We start from the raw sequence: 15578 nt of genomic DNA, 5'->3' as shown, positions 1-15578 counted from the left end.
GTGTCCCAACACCTCCTTCTCAGATTGCAAAGAGGTGCCCAGCTTCCTTTGTGCAGTGCACAACCTGTACAACCATTCCCAGCGTCCCTGCTAGTGGGCTATCCTAGGGATGTGAGCTGTGTTACTGAAAGTAATGCTGCCTCCTCTGTGCCTTGCGGAGGTGGACCTGAGTCCCAGGGAGTCTGAGGCTGCCCTAAGGGACACCTGGAACCAGGTTTTGCCGGGATAATTCAGCATCACTGGCCATAAATGAAAACGTGGCGAGCATGGGCGGGTCTCACCTGACCCCCCAGATTCTCCTCTGCCCTCATTTCCTCTGCTCTGCTCTCTTTTCTGCTGTTTGAGGAGTCACATCTCTGCTCTCTCAGTTCCTCGCTACGTGACGAGGTGGTTTCCTCTCTGGGCCTCAGTTTCCTCATCTGTCACATGCATGCAGTAACTCCCTCTCTCTCAGGCTTTCTGGTACACGAGACGGGCAGGCACACGGGCCGTGGCTGCTGTTATTCTTATTTTCATTGTTAGCTGCCCGCCGGGCCTCGGGTGGAAGCCAGCAGGCTGTGTGGGTGGGGAACTCAGGCTCTGGAGCTGGCAGGCCCGGGTTTGAGTCCCAGCCTTCCCTTCCCCAGCTCTGTCCAAGGACAGCTCTGAGTCCTTGTCCCGCTCGTGCCATGTGACGAACAAAGGCTCCTTTAACTGAGCACCCACTGTGTGCCAAGAACTGGGCTGAGAGCCTGCCATGCTGTGGACAGCAGCTGCCCTAACTGTGCCCTCTGGGGCCAGCGACTCTGCCTTTCTGAGCCTCAGTTTCCCCTTCTGCAAAAGGGAGATACGGCAGTGTGCGGTACCCCGAGCATCCGCTAATTCTTTACTGCTCCCGCACGCGTGGCCATGCCCAAGCCTCAGGGCCCCGTGTGGGGTGCTTCCCGCCTGCCCATCCTCTCAGGCTTCGGGTGGCGGCAGTGCCCGCTGGCCTGGGGCTGCACTGGTCCTTGGAGGTCCCTCAGTGCCGCCTACTCGCTACCGCGGGCACTTGGGGAGCCTGCCGTCTGTCTCCTTGGGCGACTCCGCTGCCTTACCGCCTCCCCTCACCCCCTGCCCGCCCGCTGCCCGGTGCACCAGGGGCAGAAGCTGTGACTCCGCCCATCCCCTGCGCCTGGCTCGGTGCTGATCTGCCACGGGCAGCTCATCCCTTTGCCACAGGACCCGTCTCCTGGCCACTCCACCTTAGTCAGCTCCTGGGCGTTGGCTAGGTTGTCCACCGCGATGGCCAAGAACACGTTCAGGAGGGTGTCTGCAAAGGCCCGAGTCAGGGAAAGCATCGCCTCTCAGACGGCGTCTGGGTGTCCCAACCCCCCTCGCACCCCTCGAGGCCTGCCCCCAGCCCCGCGGTGGATACAGTTCCCGAAGAGCGTGAGCACAATGAAGTAGATGGAGAACACCATGCCACCCTGCACGCCGCCCTGGGACTTGATGCCGTCGTACATGACCTCGTTCCAGTCTTCACCCGTCAGGATCTGAAAGGGACGGAGACACATGGCAGCCGCTCAGCCTCGGCCCTCGAGACGCCCCCGCCGGCCCCTCCTCGGCCAGTCCGCCCGTCTGCGAGTGGAAGGGCCGTCCCCGCCCCGAGGGTCTCGCATCTCGGCCTCTAGGGAGAGGTGACCCAGGGACCCTGTCATCCCTGGGGTGGCGAGGGGACGCGGTAGGCCCCAGCTGCGCCTACGTTCCTGCGCTGCGGCTCTGAACCCTCGCGGGACGGTTTGGGAGACGGGAGGCAATGGGGTGTGGTGCGGTCAGGGGTGGGCCCGCGATGGGATGGGTGCCCTGGGAGAAGAGGAGACGCGAGCCTCGTCTCTCCCTGCCGTGTGAGGTCACAGCGAGGAGGCGGCCGTCCAGAGCCAGGAGCAGCCGACCCTGCGGGCACCTGGTCCTGGACTCCAGCCTCCAGGACCGAGAGAAATGGGTGCCTGGGGTTTCAGCAACAAATCCACTGGTCCTTCTCGGCCGCTGTGCCCGGGGGCGGGGGGCACCGGGCGCCCGGGAGCCTCAGGCAAGAGCACACAGGGGCCAGACAGCAGCTCATGGAAGGACCCAGGGGACACGCATGGGGGACCCACAGCATGAAATATGGCAATATGTGCATGAGGATAAAGTGAATGCAAAAGCGCTCCGACACGTGGACCCCTGCTGCGGGGTCTCTCAGCCTCCCCGCTGCCGACCTCGGGGCTCTCCTGCCGTCCTGGGCGCGTGGGATGTGGTCCATCCCCGGCTAGGAGCACCCTCGCCTCCAGCAGCGACACCCAAAACTGTTTCTAGACACTTCCGGTGTCCTTGGGGACAGAACGGCTCTGTGCTAAAGACACACGGGTGGCGATCGCTGCTGTGAACTGTAATTTCTGTGAGGGGTCAGAACCGCTTCACGGAGGGTTCCCTCCGACGCCCCCGTCTCAGGATCTCACTTAGAAATTACCCTCCAGGGGAGGGAGGGGAGTGAAGCCACATTTTCCACACATTCTCTGTCCCCTAAAGAGATAGAACCCCCTGGAAAGGCTCTGAGGTGCTAGCCGGGCCAGTCCCACACCTTGGGCACGCGGCCACGTGGGCACCGAGCTTGGCTTGGGGAGACGGCGCGGGGCCGGCTGAGGCTGTACCTGAAACACCGTCATTATTGCTGCTGGGAAAGTGTCGAAGTTGGTAGGAGGCGTCCCTTCGTCAAAGTTGAACCTGTAGGGGACACACACATCTCATGCTGGCCCCTCTCCCGGGCTTCTGGCCCTGTGCTCTGCATCCCGTCTCCAGGCTCTAGCGTCTCTGTTCCGCAGGAGGACGCCTGAGCGGCAGCCACGGTCCGCCCATCCGGGCAAGTGCACGAGCGTCCACGTGCAGAGCTGGGCCTGGGTTCTTGGGACGCCGGGCCCCCCGGGGGAAGCCGGACTTGGAGAATCCGCTCAGTACTTACTGGCCGCCGAAGAGCTGCATTCCCAAAAGGGCAAAGACAACGATGAAGAGAAAGAGGAGGAACAGGAGGCTGATGATGGATTTCATGGAGTTGAGGAGCGAGACAACCAGGTTCCTGAGGGATGCCCAGTACCTGCGGGCGGAGGCCGGGCTGCTGAGCCCCTCTTCCCGACACGCTGGCTTGGCCTCCGCCCCGTCAGGGCGTCAGGGAGCCCCGACCACTTACTTTGTGACTTTGAAAATGCGCAGTAACCTGAGGGCTCGTAACACGCTGATTCCGAAGGACGTGCCGGGCTTTATGACGGCCCAGATGACCTCGAAGATGCTGCCGATGATGACCTGCAAGCGGGGACCTGGTCTCATGCCCAGGGGCCTTGCAAACATGCCCTGGGCCTGAACCTCGCAGGAACCCCACCCCACTGGCACCCCAAATGGGAGCCGGGCGGGGGCCTCAGACCACCCTCATCCCTGCTTTTTATTTATTAAGAGCTTTCGAGAGAGCAAAGAATTCCTGAGCCATGTAATGACAAAGCTGATGCCCACTGTCTGCCATTTACATCGAGAAGTAGGACATGTCGGCCCCCCAGAAGCCTCTGGGGCCCTGTGGACATAACCACCCTCCTGAATTTTGTTGTGACTATTTCCTTGCATTTCAAAGAAACTGAGATACAATTCACAGATCGTAAAACTCACCGTTTGAAGCACACAGTTCAGTGGCATTTAGCACATTCACAGTGTCGCACAGCCACCACCTCTATCTAGTTCCAGAACATTCTTATCACCCCCCAAGGAGACCCTGTCCCCAGGCACCATCGCCCCAGCTCCCCCCGCCCCGGGCAGCGCGGATCTACGGTCTGTCTGCACAGGTGCCAGTTCTGGACATTTCACGTGAGTGGGGTCGCACAGCACGGGCCCTTTCCTGTCTGGCTTCTCTGCCTTTTGAAAGCACCCAAGCGTCACTCCTGACCAATTAGCTCAGTTCCGTCCGTCTGAATTTCGTGAGTGGAACCCTTCTGTGTGGACCAGGTTTTGTCCCGTGTCCGCCTCCATCCATGCACCTCTATGCAGGGGAGGCTCCCCCTGCCATCGGGGTGGCCACGCTGGGGGCCTTTGGCTCCTGCAGGGTCTCCCACCAGGCGGCTAGGCCCCAACCCGTCTGTCATCCCACTGCAGACGGACATTGGGGTCGTTTGGTTTGGGGTGTTATACGCAAGGCCGCTCGGACACCCTCGTGTGCGTCTCCCGGCGGCTGTGTGGGTCTCTCGGGGGTGAGTCTCTGACAGACGGACGGCCAGGCCCCCTGCTTTTCTATGAGGGTCCGCACGTCCCCCACCGCAGGGGCGCAGAGTCCTGCATGCATGTGCTTGCCCGTGTTTGAAACTGTCCTCTCCTTCCTGCCCTCGGGCGAGTCCCTCATGGCCAGGGACCCCGCCTCTCCCCTTTTGATGTCCCCAGGCATCGGCCGTCTGGGCACGAGCAGGAGAAAACCCCCCGAAACCGGACCACTTACCCCACAGTCAAAGCAGTTGAACGAAGAGTGGAAGTAAGGCCGCGTCCCGAGCCCGTACATTTTTATAAACATTTCGGACATAAAGAGTCCTAAGAAAATGAATTCTGCATAGTCTGGAAGGGAGGGGACAGAGAGGAGGTTAGCTGCTGCGGCCGGGGCTCGGGGCTCTGACCGTCCTGTGGACGACAATCCCGTCCTGTCTGGCAGGTGGAGCCGACGGCGTCTGGTGGCCTTGGTTTCCTTTCCCTGGGCCTCAGGGTCCCGTCTACTAACGAGGATGAGCAACACCTGTCCCCCACCCTCCAACCCATCGACCCCAGGCCAGTCTTCAGAGGAGTGAGGGAAAGCCCGGTGGGGCTGCATCTTGTTGCTTTTGCCCCGGTCTGATGACAAGAGCTGGATGTTATTGTCAAGGACCCAGGTTTTGTGCTGGGTGGAAGGTGCCTGAGTGCTTACTACATTCTCTGACTGACTGACTGACTGACTAACTGACTGACTGACTGACTAACTGACCAAATAACAATGGCTATGATGACCTCATGGTGCCAGTGTGTCATAATCTAAAACTCAAGATTAATCTACTTTTATGTGCCTGAGCTCCAAAGGAAAAATAGGAATGGACGTCACACTGGTGTCCTGTTAATGATCCTTGTGGGGGTCTCAGGTGAGCATCACAGACAACCGGCCTAGAGCACGGCTTTTCTCCCAACTGGAAACCCTGTCTGGCCGATGGCTGCAGGTCTGGAGCAAGAGAAAGCGTGTGTTCTTCGATGAGGAAGCACACGGCGCACACGCGCGGGGACGGTGATGCTGGGCACCGTTCGCTCCAGGAAAGAGATGGCCCAGAGCCAGGCCCGGCTGAGGGCTTTCTGGTGGTGGTGGTGGGGGCACAGACGGGGCGCCGGGAAGGGCCGGGGCGGGGAGGAGGCCGTGAGGGGAAGGGAAGAACAAGGGCCACCTGCAGACATGTCCGTTTGGTCACACAGCTCACGCTGTTGAAGGCCGAGGGCATTCGAGGCGTCAGCCTGTCAGGAGGTGCTGGAGTGGCCCGTCCAGTCCTTCCCCTCATTCCTGGTGGACAGGCCCTGCTTTCAGGACCTGGGAACGGCCTGAGGGGAGCTCCAGGGTCCCCAGGGCCCCAGGACCAAAGCACCAGCGAGGGACGGGGGTCCATAACTCTGCTCATCCCAGGAGCCAGCTCCAGGCGGACGTTAGAGACCCCGGGATGCAGGACGGCAGGGGACGCCCAACAGCATCACTTGTGGGTGGCACTGGCGGGTCAGGAAGGACTCTCAGGGCCGTGGAGTCCGACGCCCAGACGAGGAACCGGAGACCCTGAGAAGCCAGTGCCTTCATCGACCCCAAGACACACATTCTGTTCCCATTATGATGTCTCTGAAATTGGGGTGTACCTTAAGCTGGCGGGTCCCACTTAAGACGGCAGCATTGTTTTGTTTCTTAGTGGCACATAAAATGAAAGAGTGCCCTATAATCCAAGACGTCTTCAATTGAGGGACGATGGCGCTAACTTCTCCGAGGTCACATGGAGAGTTAGGGGCACAGCAGACGCTGAGAGCCCAGGTCACCTGGTGACCACAGCGGGGAAGTGCCATCAGACACAGCTTGGACTCTGGGCTCAGATCCCGGCTTTGTCACTCACTAGCTGTGTGACCCCGGGCAAGTTACTTAACCTCTCTGTGTCACAGTTTTCTCAACTGGAAAATGGGGATAATTAAAGGGCCTTTAGAGACACACAGGCTTCAGGCAGGAAGTCCCAATCCTCTGTTCCAGAACCAGGACAGACAGAGGGAGGCGATCAGTGGGGAGAATATGGAACATTAAAAATAGACTCTCAGGGGTGGTTAAGACAAGAAGTCCTCATTTGTAAGACTCCAGGGGCACCAAACGCAATTACTAAGGCTGGAACTAGGTCGGGGCTCTCGGAAGGGGAACTGGCCCCTGGGGGTGTCCTGGGGGGTCAGCCAACACGACTGAACAATGAGGGTTACAAGGAGAGGGTGACCCGGGCCAGGCGCCCAGGCTCTCTGGGCTGAAGACTCGACTGTCCCCAGTGGCCAGTGGGTCCGTTCTGAACTAGGTCAGAAGGGTAGAGACTCCACAAGCCGGTGGATGCGGGAGGAGGGCAGCCGGAGGACAGACAGGCTTTGGGATGTGGTCCCTTGGGGCTCAGAAGCCAGAGCCAGGCCCCGTGTGCCGTCCTCCCTGCCAGGTGGCGACTCTTGTTGATTCCTCAGAGCTCTTTACTTTTGAAATCTGGTCAGAGGTCTCCCCACATTTCCCCACTTTGCCTTGCTCCCACCTGTGCATCCCTTTGGCTTGTACCTCACGCTGCCTCCTGGCATCTGGGAACAGGCCAGAAGGGCCTGGGACCCACCGAGGGAGCAAGATGCTCTCACGCTTGTTGAAAGGGGATCTTCTAGGAATGAACCCCAGACATAAGGAAGCCAAAAAGGGCAGGAGGGGAAGAAGCAGAAAGTTTGAAAGAAAAGGGGGGAAGCAGAGAGTCCAAAACGGGCAGAGAAAAGGGGGACAACATGCAGGTCCTTCTGTGTCCCTGAAGCAGCCCCATCTCTGAACCACAAATGCTTTATTTTAACGTCCCCAGAGACGCCCTGGGAGCAGCGTGCAGGCCTCCGCCTGTGCGGCTGCCCCGCGGCCCTGCCTCCCCCTCTGCCTCTGTCCCCTCGCCCCTCACCAGCACCCCGGGGTCTCCCTCTCGGACGGGGCTCAGGAGAGTGCTGGGTGGCCTGACTCCAGCTCCCGGCTCTTGGGCCCGAAGAAGCGGGTTCTGTTCTGCAGCAGCCACAGCAGCGCCACCCGACATGCAGACACGGCCCAACGGAGGGCGGACCCAACCAGGGCCAGAGGAGGAACGCAGACCGCCCGGGACAGAGGGGGACAGGGCGCCACCCGACACGCAGACATGGCCAAACGGAGGGCGGACCCAACCAGGGCCAGAGGAGGAACGCAGACCGCCCGAGACAGAGGGGGATAGGGCGTGAGGAGGACGAGAGGGCGCCGGGCGGTACTCACAGAGGAAGTCGGAAAGCCACTCGGGCTGGTTGTAGTGGACGATGGCAACGCACAGCGTGTTGAGGGCCACCAGACTGAGCACAGTCCAGTAGAAGGCCTGAGTTTTGACCATGCGGCGGATGTAGAAACGCATCCTCCTCTCCTTTTTGTGAAAAAAGGTTGAGTTCTCCAGCTTGGCACTTTTGATGCTGGCCCGGGCGAAGGGAGATCCTGCCGGGAGAGGACAGAGGATGTCAGGCGGCGCTTCTGCCCAGGGAACGAGCCGCCGCACGGCCCAGGCATGGACGGCGGCCGGGGCTCCACTGTGGCCCCGGGGAGCATCCTGACCCCGGGCCCAGCTTTCCAGCGAGGGAGGCCTGACAGTCACGGCGCTGGGACGACCAGCGAGCGCTCAGGGGGTCGACCGGTGGGCAGGCTGACAGCGCCCCAGTGCCAGAGCCACCTTCCTGTGTCTCCCCATCCTGGCCACATGCGGTGACTCCGGGGGTCGTGCCACAGGTGCGATGGGGCCGGATCCTGTGCTCTGGGCCCAGTGCAGGGCAGGCCGCAGAGCTGTGAGGAGCAAGCTTGGAAGGCCTCCAGGAGGAGGTGGGTGGGACCCTGGTTTCCGCGGACAGTTCGCTTTAGAAACGGTCACCAAGGCATAAGCCAGCTCTGCCCTCTGTCTGCGCACAGTTTTGCTCTTAAGCATTTATGGAGCAACTGCTGTGTGCCAGGCTCTCTTCCAGGTGCTCGGGACATTAAGTAACAGACAGATCCCTGGCCTCCTGGGACTAACACTCAGTGGGGGAGCCAGACGATAAAAAGTAATATCCTAAATAAGTAAATTAATGGTGTGAGAGAAGGTGGAAAGTGCTTTAGAAAAAAGAAAAATAGGGTAGGCCAAGGGGATTGGGGCCCCAGGAGGGCTTGTGGCACGCTGCGGGATTAAACCGAGCCGTCTCGGTGAAGGTGTGACCTAAATCATCTTCGTATCTTAAGTCTCTCAGGCAGAGAGAAACAGCACGTGCAAAGACCCTGAGGCAGCAGTGTGCCTGCCTGATGTGTTTGAGGACCAGCCCAAGGAGGCCAGCATGGCTGGAGTGGAACGGCTGGGGCAGGGAGGGGGCGGCACAGAGAGAGCAGGGCCTGTGGGCCACGGGGGGCCCTTTGACTTTTGGTCTGAGTGAGGTGGGAGCCCGTCGAGGGTTCAGAGCAGGGACCTGACCTGCCCCGGTGCTCACGGGCGCCCTCTGGCCACTGTTGGGGGGAACAGACTGCAGAAGGCAAGCGCAGGAGCTGTGGGACCAGGGAGGAGGTGACTGCACCATCCAGGTGAGCGAGGAGGGGGCTGGAGGCGCGGCGGCCGGGAAGGGGGCAGGGAGGGCAGGTCGGGGTGCACCCGTGAAGGTGGATTCCCACATGAGCTGCCGGGTCGGGTGTGGGTGAGAGAGAGGGAGGGGCCCAGGGTTTCGGCCGGAGCCCCTGGGGGGACCGAGCTGCCCCCCAGGGAGGGGCCGGGTCTGGGAGGAGCAGCTCAGCTGTGGACGGATAGATGGCCTTTCACGGCCAGGGCCTTTCCCAACCCCGTCCCTGCCCAGACCCACAGGCACCCACGGCGCTCGGCCCAGAGGAAGAGCCTCTCGAAGGTCTCAGGGGCTGCGTAGATGCTCCACAGGGGGAGAGCAGCCGCCGTGGGCAGGGGCGCCATGAGCCCCTCGTGCTGGAGCCGCACTGAAAGGCAGGCGCCATCACCACCCAGCACGTGACCCGGAGCAGGTGACCCAGGGCAAATCATCAAGACTCTGTCCCTCCCTCTGTCAACCGAGGACAGCCACACTCCCCCCTTAGAGGGCCGCCGGGGGGAATCAGTGAGTTAATTCACCATGTGATGCTGGCACACGATGATTGTTGGCCGTAAAAATCTCCTCCTGCAATCCCAACCCCAAGGGCAGCGAGCAAGACCCAGTGGACGTGCCAGCTCATCGAGGACGCCTTCCCTGAGCGCCGGGCCTGGAGACGTGGCCCCAATGGGCGCACCACGCATCGGGGAGGGGATGTTAACTGAAGACCTACTGTGTGCTAGCTGCGTCCTGCCGCCTCTACTGACTGTGTTTCATACTTACTTTGACCCACACTCCTCCTTTCTTTCTTTTTTTAATTGAGTTCATAATAGTTTATGTCAATGTGAGATTTCAGTTGTACATTATTTCTTGACTGTCACCATGTAAGTGCTCCCCTTCACCCCCAGAGCCCCACCCCACCCCCCTTCCCCTGGTAACCACTGAACTGTCGTCTTTGTCCATGTGTTTGTTTATATTCCACATATGAGTGAAATCATCTGCTGTTTGTCTTTCTCAGTCTGGCTTATTTTGCTTAGCATAATTCCCTCCAGGTCCATCCATGTTGTTGCAAATGGGATGAATTTGTCTTTTTTATGGCTGAGTAGTATTCCATTGTATATATACCACATCTTCTTTATTCAATCATCAGTCGATGGGCACTGGGTTGCTTCCACGTCTTGGCTGTTGTGAAAAGTGCTGCAATGAACATAGGGGTGCATGGGACTTTGGATTGTTGATTTCAATTGTTTGGGTAGATACCCAGTAGTGGGATAGCTGGGTCATATGGTATTTCTATTTTTATTTTTTTGAGGAATCTCCATACTGTTTTCCATGGTGGCTGCACCAGTTTGCATTCCCACCAGCAGTGTATGAGGGTTCCCTTCTCTCCACACCCTCTCCAACATTTATTTTTAGCCTTAGTAATTATAGCCATTTGAACAGGCATGTGGTGGTATCCTAGTGTAGTTTTGATTTGCATTTCCCTGATGATTAGCAATGTTGAGCATCTTTTCATGTGCCTGTTGGCCATCTGTGTATCTTCCTTGGAAAAATGTCTGTTCATCTCCTCTGCCCATTTTTTGATCGGGTTGTCTGGTTTTTTGTTGTTGAGTTGTGTGTGTTCTTTATATACGTTGGATGTCAACCCCTTGTCTGATAAATGATTTGCAAATATTTTCTCCCAGTAGGTGGGTTGTCTTTCCATTTTGTTCACGGTTTCCTTTGCTGTGCAAAAGCTTTTTAGTGTGACATAATCCCATTTGTTAACTTTTCCTTTGGCTTTCCTTACCCAAGTAGACATGGTATTCAAAAAGATGTGGCTAAGACCAACATCACAGAGTGTACTGCCTATATTTTCTTCTAGGATTTTTATAGTTTCAGTTCTTACATTCAAATCTTTAATCCATTTTGAGTTAATTTTTGTGTGTGGTACAAGATACTGGTCTACTTTCGCTCTTTTGCATGTGGCTGTCCAGATTTCCCAACGCATTTATAGAAGAGACTATCTTTTCTCCATTGTATGTTCTTGGCTCCTTTGTCGAAGATTAGCTGTCCATAGATGTGTGGTTTTATTTCTGGGCTTTCAATTCTGTTCCATTGATCTGTGCACCTATTTTTGTACCAGTACCATGCTGTTTTGATTACTGTAGCTTTGTAGTATGTTTTGAAGTCAGGGATTGTGATGCCTCCCGTTTTGTTCTTTTCTCTCGGGATTGCTTTAGCAATTTGGGGTCTTTTGTTCTCCCATAAAAACTTCTGGACTCTTTGTTCTATTTCTGTGAAGAATGTCATTGGGAGTCTGATTGGGATGGCGTTGAATCTGTAGGTTGCTTTGGGTAGTACAGACATTTTAACTATGTTTATTCTTCAGACCCATAAACATGGAATATCTTTCCATTTCTTTGTGTTTTCTTCAATTTCTTTCAACTATGTTTTGTAGTTTTCAGTGTACAGATCTTTCACCTCTTTGGTTACGTTTATTCCTGGATATTTTATTCTTTTTGTTGAGATTGTCTAAAGGATTACATTCTTGACTTCTCTTTCTGCTAGTTCATTATTACTGTATAGAAATGCTACTGAGTTTTGTAAGCTGATTTTGTACCCTGCAACTTTATGTAGTTGTTGATTATTTTTAATAGTTTTCTGATGGATTCTTTGGGGTTTTCTATATATAAAATCTTGTCATCTGCAAATAGCAAGAGTTTCACTTCTTCCCTCCCTATTTGGACCCTTTTATTCCTTTCTCTTGCCTAATTGCTCTGACCAAAACCTCCAGTACTATGTTGGATAAGAGTGGTGATAGAGGGCATCCTTGTCTCGTTCCTGTTCTCAGAGGGATGGCGCTCAGTTTTTCCCCATTGAGTATGATTTGGCTGTGGGTTTGTTATCTATGGCCTTTATCATGTTGAGGCACTTTCCTTTGATACTTGTTTTATTGAGAGTTTTTATGATAAACGGATGTTGGATCTTGTCAAATGCCTTCTCTGCATCTATTGAGATGATCATGTGGTTTTTATTCCTCAGTTTGTTGATGTGGTGTATCACGTTGATTGATTTGCGGATGTTGAACCATCCCTGTGTCCCTGGTATGAATCCCACTTGATCGTGGTGTACGAGTCTTTTAATATATTGCTGTATTCAGTTTGCCAATATTTTGTTGAGGATTTTTGCATGTAAGGTCATCATTGATATTGGTCTGTAGTTTTCCTTTGTGTTGTCCTTGTCTGGTTTTGGTACAGGGTGATGTTGGCCTCATAGAATGTGTTAGGAAGCGTTCCATCTTCTTCAATTTTTTGGAATAGTTTGAGAAGGATAGGTATTAAATCTTCTTTGGATGTTTGGTAGAATTCACCAGGGAAACCATCTGCTCCTGGACTTTTGTTTTTTTGGAGGTTTTTAATTCCTGTTTCCATCTCTGTACTTGTGATTGGTCTGTTCAGATTCTCTATTTCTTCTTGATTTAGTTTTTGGAGGGTGTATGAGTCTAGAAATTCATCCATTTCTTCTAGGTTATCGAATTTGTGGGCGTATAGTTTTTCATAGTATTCTCTTATAATCCTTTATATTTCTGCAGTATCTGTTGTAATTTCTCCTTTCATTTGTAATTTTATTTATTTGAGCCTTCTCTCTTTTTTTCTTGCAGAGTCTGGCTAAGGGTTTGTCAATTTTGTTTATCTTCTCAAAGAATCAGCTCTTAGTTTCATTAATCCTTTCTACTGTTTTTTTAGTCTCTATTTCATTTATTTCTGCTCTGATTTTTATCACTTCTCTCCTTCTGCTGACTTTGGGCTTTGTCTATTTTTCTTCTAGCTCTGTTAGTTGCATTTTAAGATTACTTATTTGAGATTTTTCTTGCTTGTTGAGGTGGGCCTGCATTGCTATGCATTTCCTTCTTATGACTGCTTTTGCTGCATCCCATAAGAGTTGCTATGTTGTATTTTCATTTTCATTTGTCTCCAGGTATTTTTTAATTTCCCCTTTGATTTCTTCAATGATCCAATGGTTGTTCAATAGCATGTTGTTTAGTCTCCGCATATTTCTGACTTTCCCAGTTTTTTTCTTGTGGTTGATTTCTAGCTTCATAGCATTGTGGTCAGAAAAGATGGTTGGGATGATTTCAATTTTCTTAAGTTTATTGAGGCTTGCCTTGTTTCCCAACATATGGTCTATCTTTGAGAATGGTCCATGTGTGCTCGAGAAGAATGCGTATTCTGTTGTTTTCAGATGGAATGCTCTCTCTCTATCTATTAAGTCCATCTGGTCAAGAGTTTCATTTAAATCTCCTATTTCCTTGTTGACATTTTGTCTGGATGATCTATCCATTGATGTAAGTGGGGTGTTAAGGTCCCCTAATATTATTGTGTTGCTGTTAATTTCTCCCTTTAGGTCTGTTAATAGTGGCTTTATGTACTTTGGTGCTCCTGTGTTAGGTGCATAGATATTAATACGTGTTATGTCCTCGTGGTGGAGTGTCCCTTTCATCATTACACACTGCCCCTCTCTGTCTTCCTTGTCTTTTTTAACTTGAAGTCTACTTTGTCTGATAAAAATATGGCAACACCTGCTTTCTTTTGTTGGCCATGAGGTTGGCACACTCCCCTTTTCCACCCATTCTTGTCGCTGCTTCTTCTCTGTGGTCTGGAATTGTAATTGAAGGCAATCCTTAGATTTTTAAAATAATTTTAATAACCTATTTTATGAAACCTGTTCTATCACAGATGTTACCATTTCAACATGGGATCTAAACAGAGATACTTTAAAGAGAGACTTCACACTCTTATTTTTGGTACTAAGTGTTCCAAATCTGATGTGTTAATATGATGCACATCTCAGTTCAGACCAGCGACATTCAAAGGGTCAAGAGCCAGAGGCGGCCAGCACTAGTCTGGAATGTTCCGTGGTGATGACAGCAGTGTGTCACCACCAAGGCTCAACTGGGGGATTTTTGGCAATTTATATGCCCTCAAAATTGTCTATAAACTGAACTAGGTGCTGCCCAGGCTGTGGGTTGAACTGTGTCCCTGAAGGAGAGGTGTGAAGTCCTGACGCCTGGTCCCCGGGAATGAGGCCTCATTGGAAGCAGCGTCTCTGCAGCTGCCGGCCGGTTGAGAGGAGGTCAGACTGGAGTAGAGTGGGCCCTGAACCCAAGGCCTGTGTCCTTATAAGAGGAGCAGAGACACGGGGAGGAGACGGCGCGACGACCGGGGCAGAGACTGGAGTGACAGCGGGAGACGCCACCACCCACGGAAGCAAGGGCAAAGCAGGGGACGGCCGCTGCCCGCAGCCTTCGGAGGCCGCCCGGCCCGCCGACACTTGATTGCGTTTGAACCTCTGGTCTCCAGGAGGAGGAGAGGACGAGCTTCTGCTGTGCTGAGCCATCTGCTTGTGGTCCTCTGTTAGGGCAGCCCCAGCGAAACCACGGGGACTTTACCTACAAAGTCTCCTCGATGGAACCCGATTTTCCTAAAGAAATGCTGTTGTGATGGCGGTTTCCATTCATAGCTCAACTTTTCCTACAAATGCCTCAAACGCCATATTTCATCAGCTGTGAATGAAACCGCTTTATACCATGTTTATTGACGGCTTTGACAGCAGGGTGGAGTCACCAATGTACGCTATCCTCACGGCTCCTGCCTTCCTTTGAAACACGTGATTATTGCTTTTACAGAAATAAGTGATGGCAAAGACGACGCCTCATCAGAGCCCTGGAGTTCCAGGCCTCCTTCGTGGTGGGCTCTTCTCGTGCGACTTCGAGCTACCGGGCCAAGGAGCTGGGAGGTGGCGGGTGGGCCTGTGGCAACCCTGGCCTGGGGAGAAGCAGCCCCCAGCCTGCGTTTGGACGTGTCCAGAAAGCGGAACGGCACCTGCTTCTTTCTGAGGGGCCACCGGACGCGGCCGGCTGTCCCTCAGCCCCACAGCGTCTGCCTGCAGCTTCCGTCCTCCCTTGTCACACACTCATCGAACGCCGGCTGGAACCCGGGGTCTCCATGGCGCCACTCTTCTCCTTCATCCGCAGTTAAGGGTGGGCGCTCCCGCAGACGGACTCTCCGTGAGCATCTCTCATGGCTTCCCTGTTACGGGCTCAACTGTGTCCCCTTAAAATTCACACATTGACGCCCCAGCCCCCAGGACCTCAGAATGTGACTGTATCAGGGCCTCTAAAGAGGGAATTAAGTTAAAACGAGGTTGGGAGGGCGGGCCCTGATGCAATATGACTGGAGTCCTTATAAGAAGAGACGAGGACACAAGACTTTGGTTTTCCACCAAACACATTCCTCTCTGCCCAGCACGGCCGGTAGAGGCCTCATCATCAGTCTTTGCTGCTTTTCAGTGACTTGCAACTTATCTACTGACTTTCCTGATTTCAAAAGTAATGCCTTTTACTAATTCATACATGCCAGAAAAATATCCTGTAAAAGTGGAAAATTCCCCGTAATCCTCCAATTTCCACATCTCTGTGTACCTCGTCCACATCTTAACATTGTTTTCAAAATGGGATCATGCATTTTACACCATGTTGTACAACTTGCTTTTTCACTGAAAAACATGTATTTCAAACATCTTTCCATGCCAGTAGCAACTCCATTCTTTTTCCTGGCTACATAATATTACCCAATGAGTAAATACTATAATTTCTTTAACTATCTCCCTACTTTTGGGCACGTGGGTTGTTTCTGGCTTTTACTTTTTTGAACACCAGAAACAATGCTGTGGAGAGAGGCTGGGACACAGAT

At 53.8% G+C, this 15578-nt stretch overlaps 1 protein-coding gene across 6 annotated transcripts in view; it reads right to left on the bottom strand.

The window, feature by feature from the left end:
- Positions 1-15578, bottom strand: part of CACNA1A (calcium voltage-gated channel subunit alpha1 A) — a 203188-nt gene that overhangs the window by 83688 nt on the left and 103922 nt on the right. For all 6 annotated transcript variants that reach the window (XR_011440598.1, XM_070273031.1, XM_070273033.1 and 3 more), the window contains exons 11-17: positions 7523-7732; positions 4469-4581; positions 3185-3297; positions 2960-3091; positions 2652-2724; positions 1397-1514; positions 1224-1291 (exon numbers count right to left, since the gene is read on the bottom strand). Coding sequence is in view for 5 of the 6 variants with exons in the window: in XM_070273031.1 (XP_070129132.1) it covers positions 1224-1291; positions 1397-1514; positions 2652-2724; positions 2960-3091; positions 3185-3297; positions 4469-4581; positions 7523-7732 (827 nt within the window). In the remaining variant the exon portion in view is untranslated. The remainder of the gene's footprint in view (positions 1-1223; positions 1292-1396; positions 1515-2651; positions 2725-2959; positions 3092-3184; positions 3298-4468; positions 4582-7522; positions 7733-15578) is intronic.

Source organism: Equus caballus, chromosome 7 (genome assembly GCF_041296265.1).
Source record: "Equus caballus isolate H_3958 breed thoroughbred chromosome 7, TB-T2T, whole genome shotgun sequence".
Lineage (NCBI taxonomy): Eukaryota > Metazoa > Chordata > Mammalia > Perissodactyla > Equidae > Equus > Equus caballus.
Note: the sequence above shows the minus strand (reverse complement) of the source record. Positions and strands in the feature narration are given on the sequence as shown.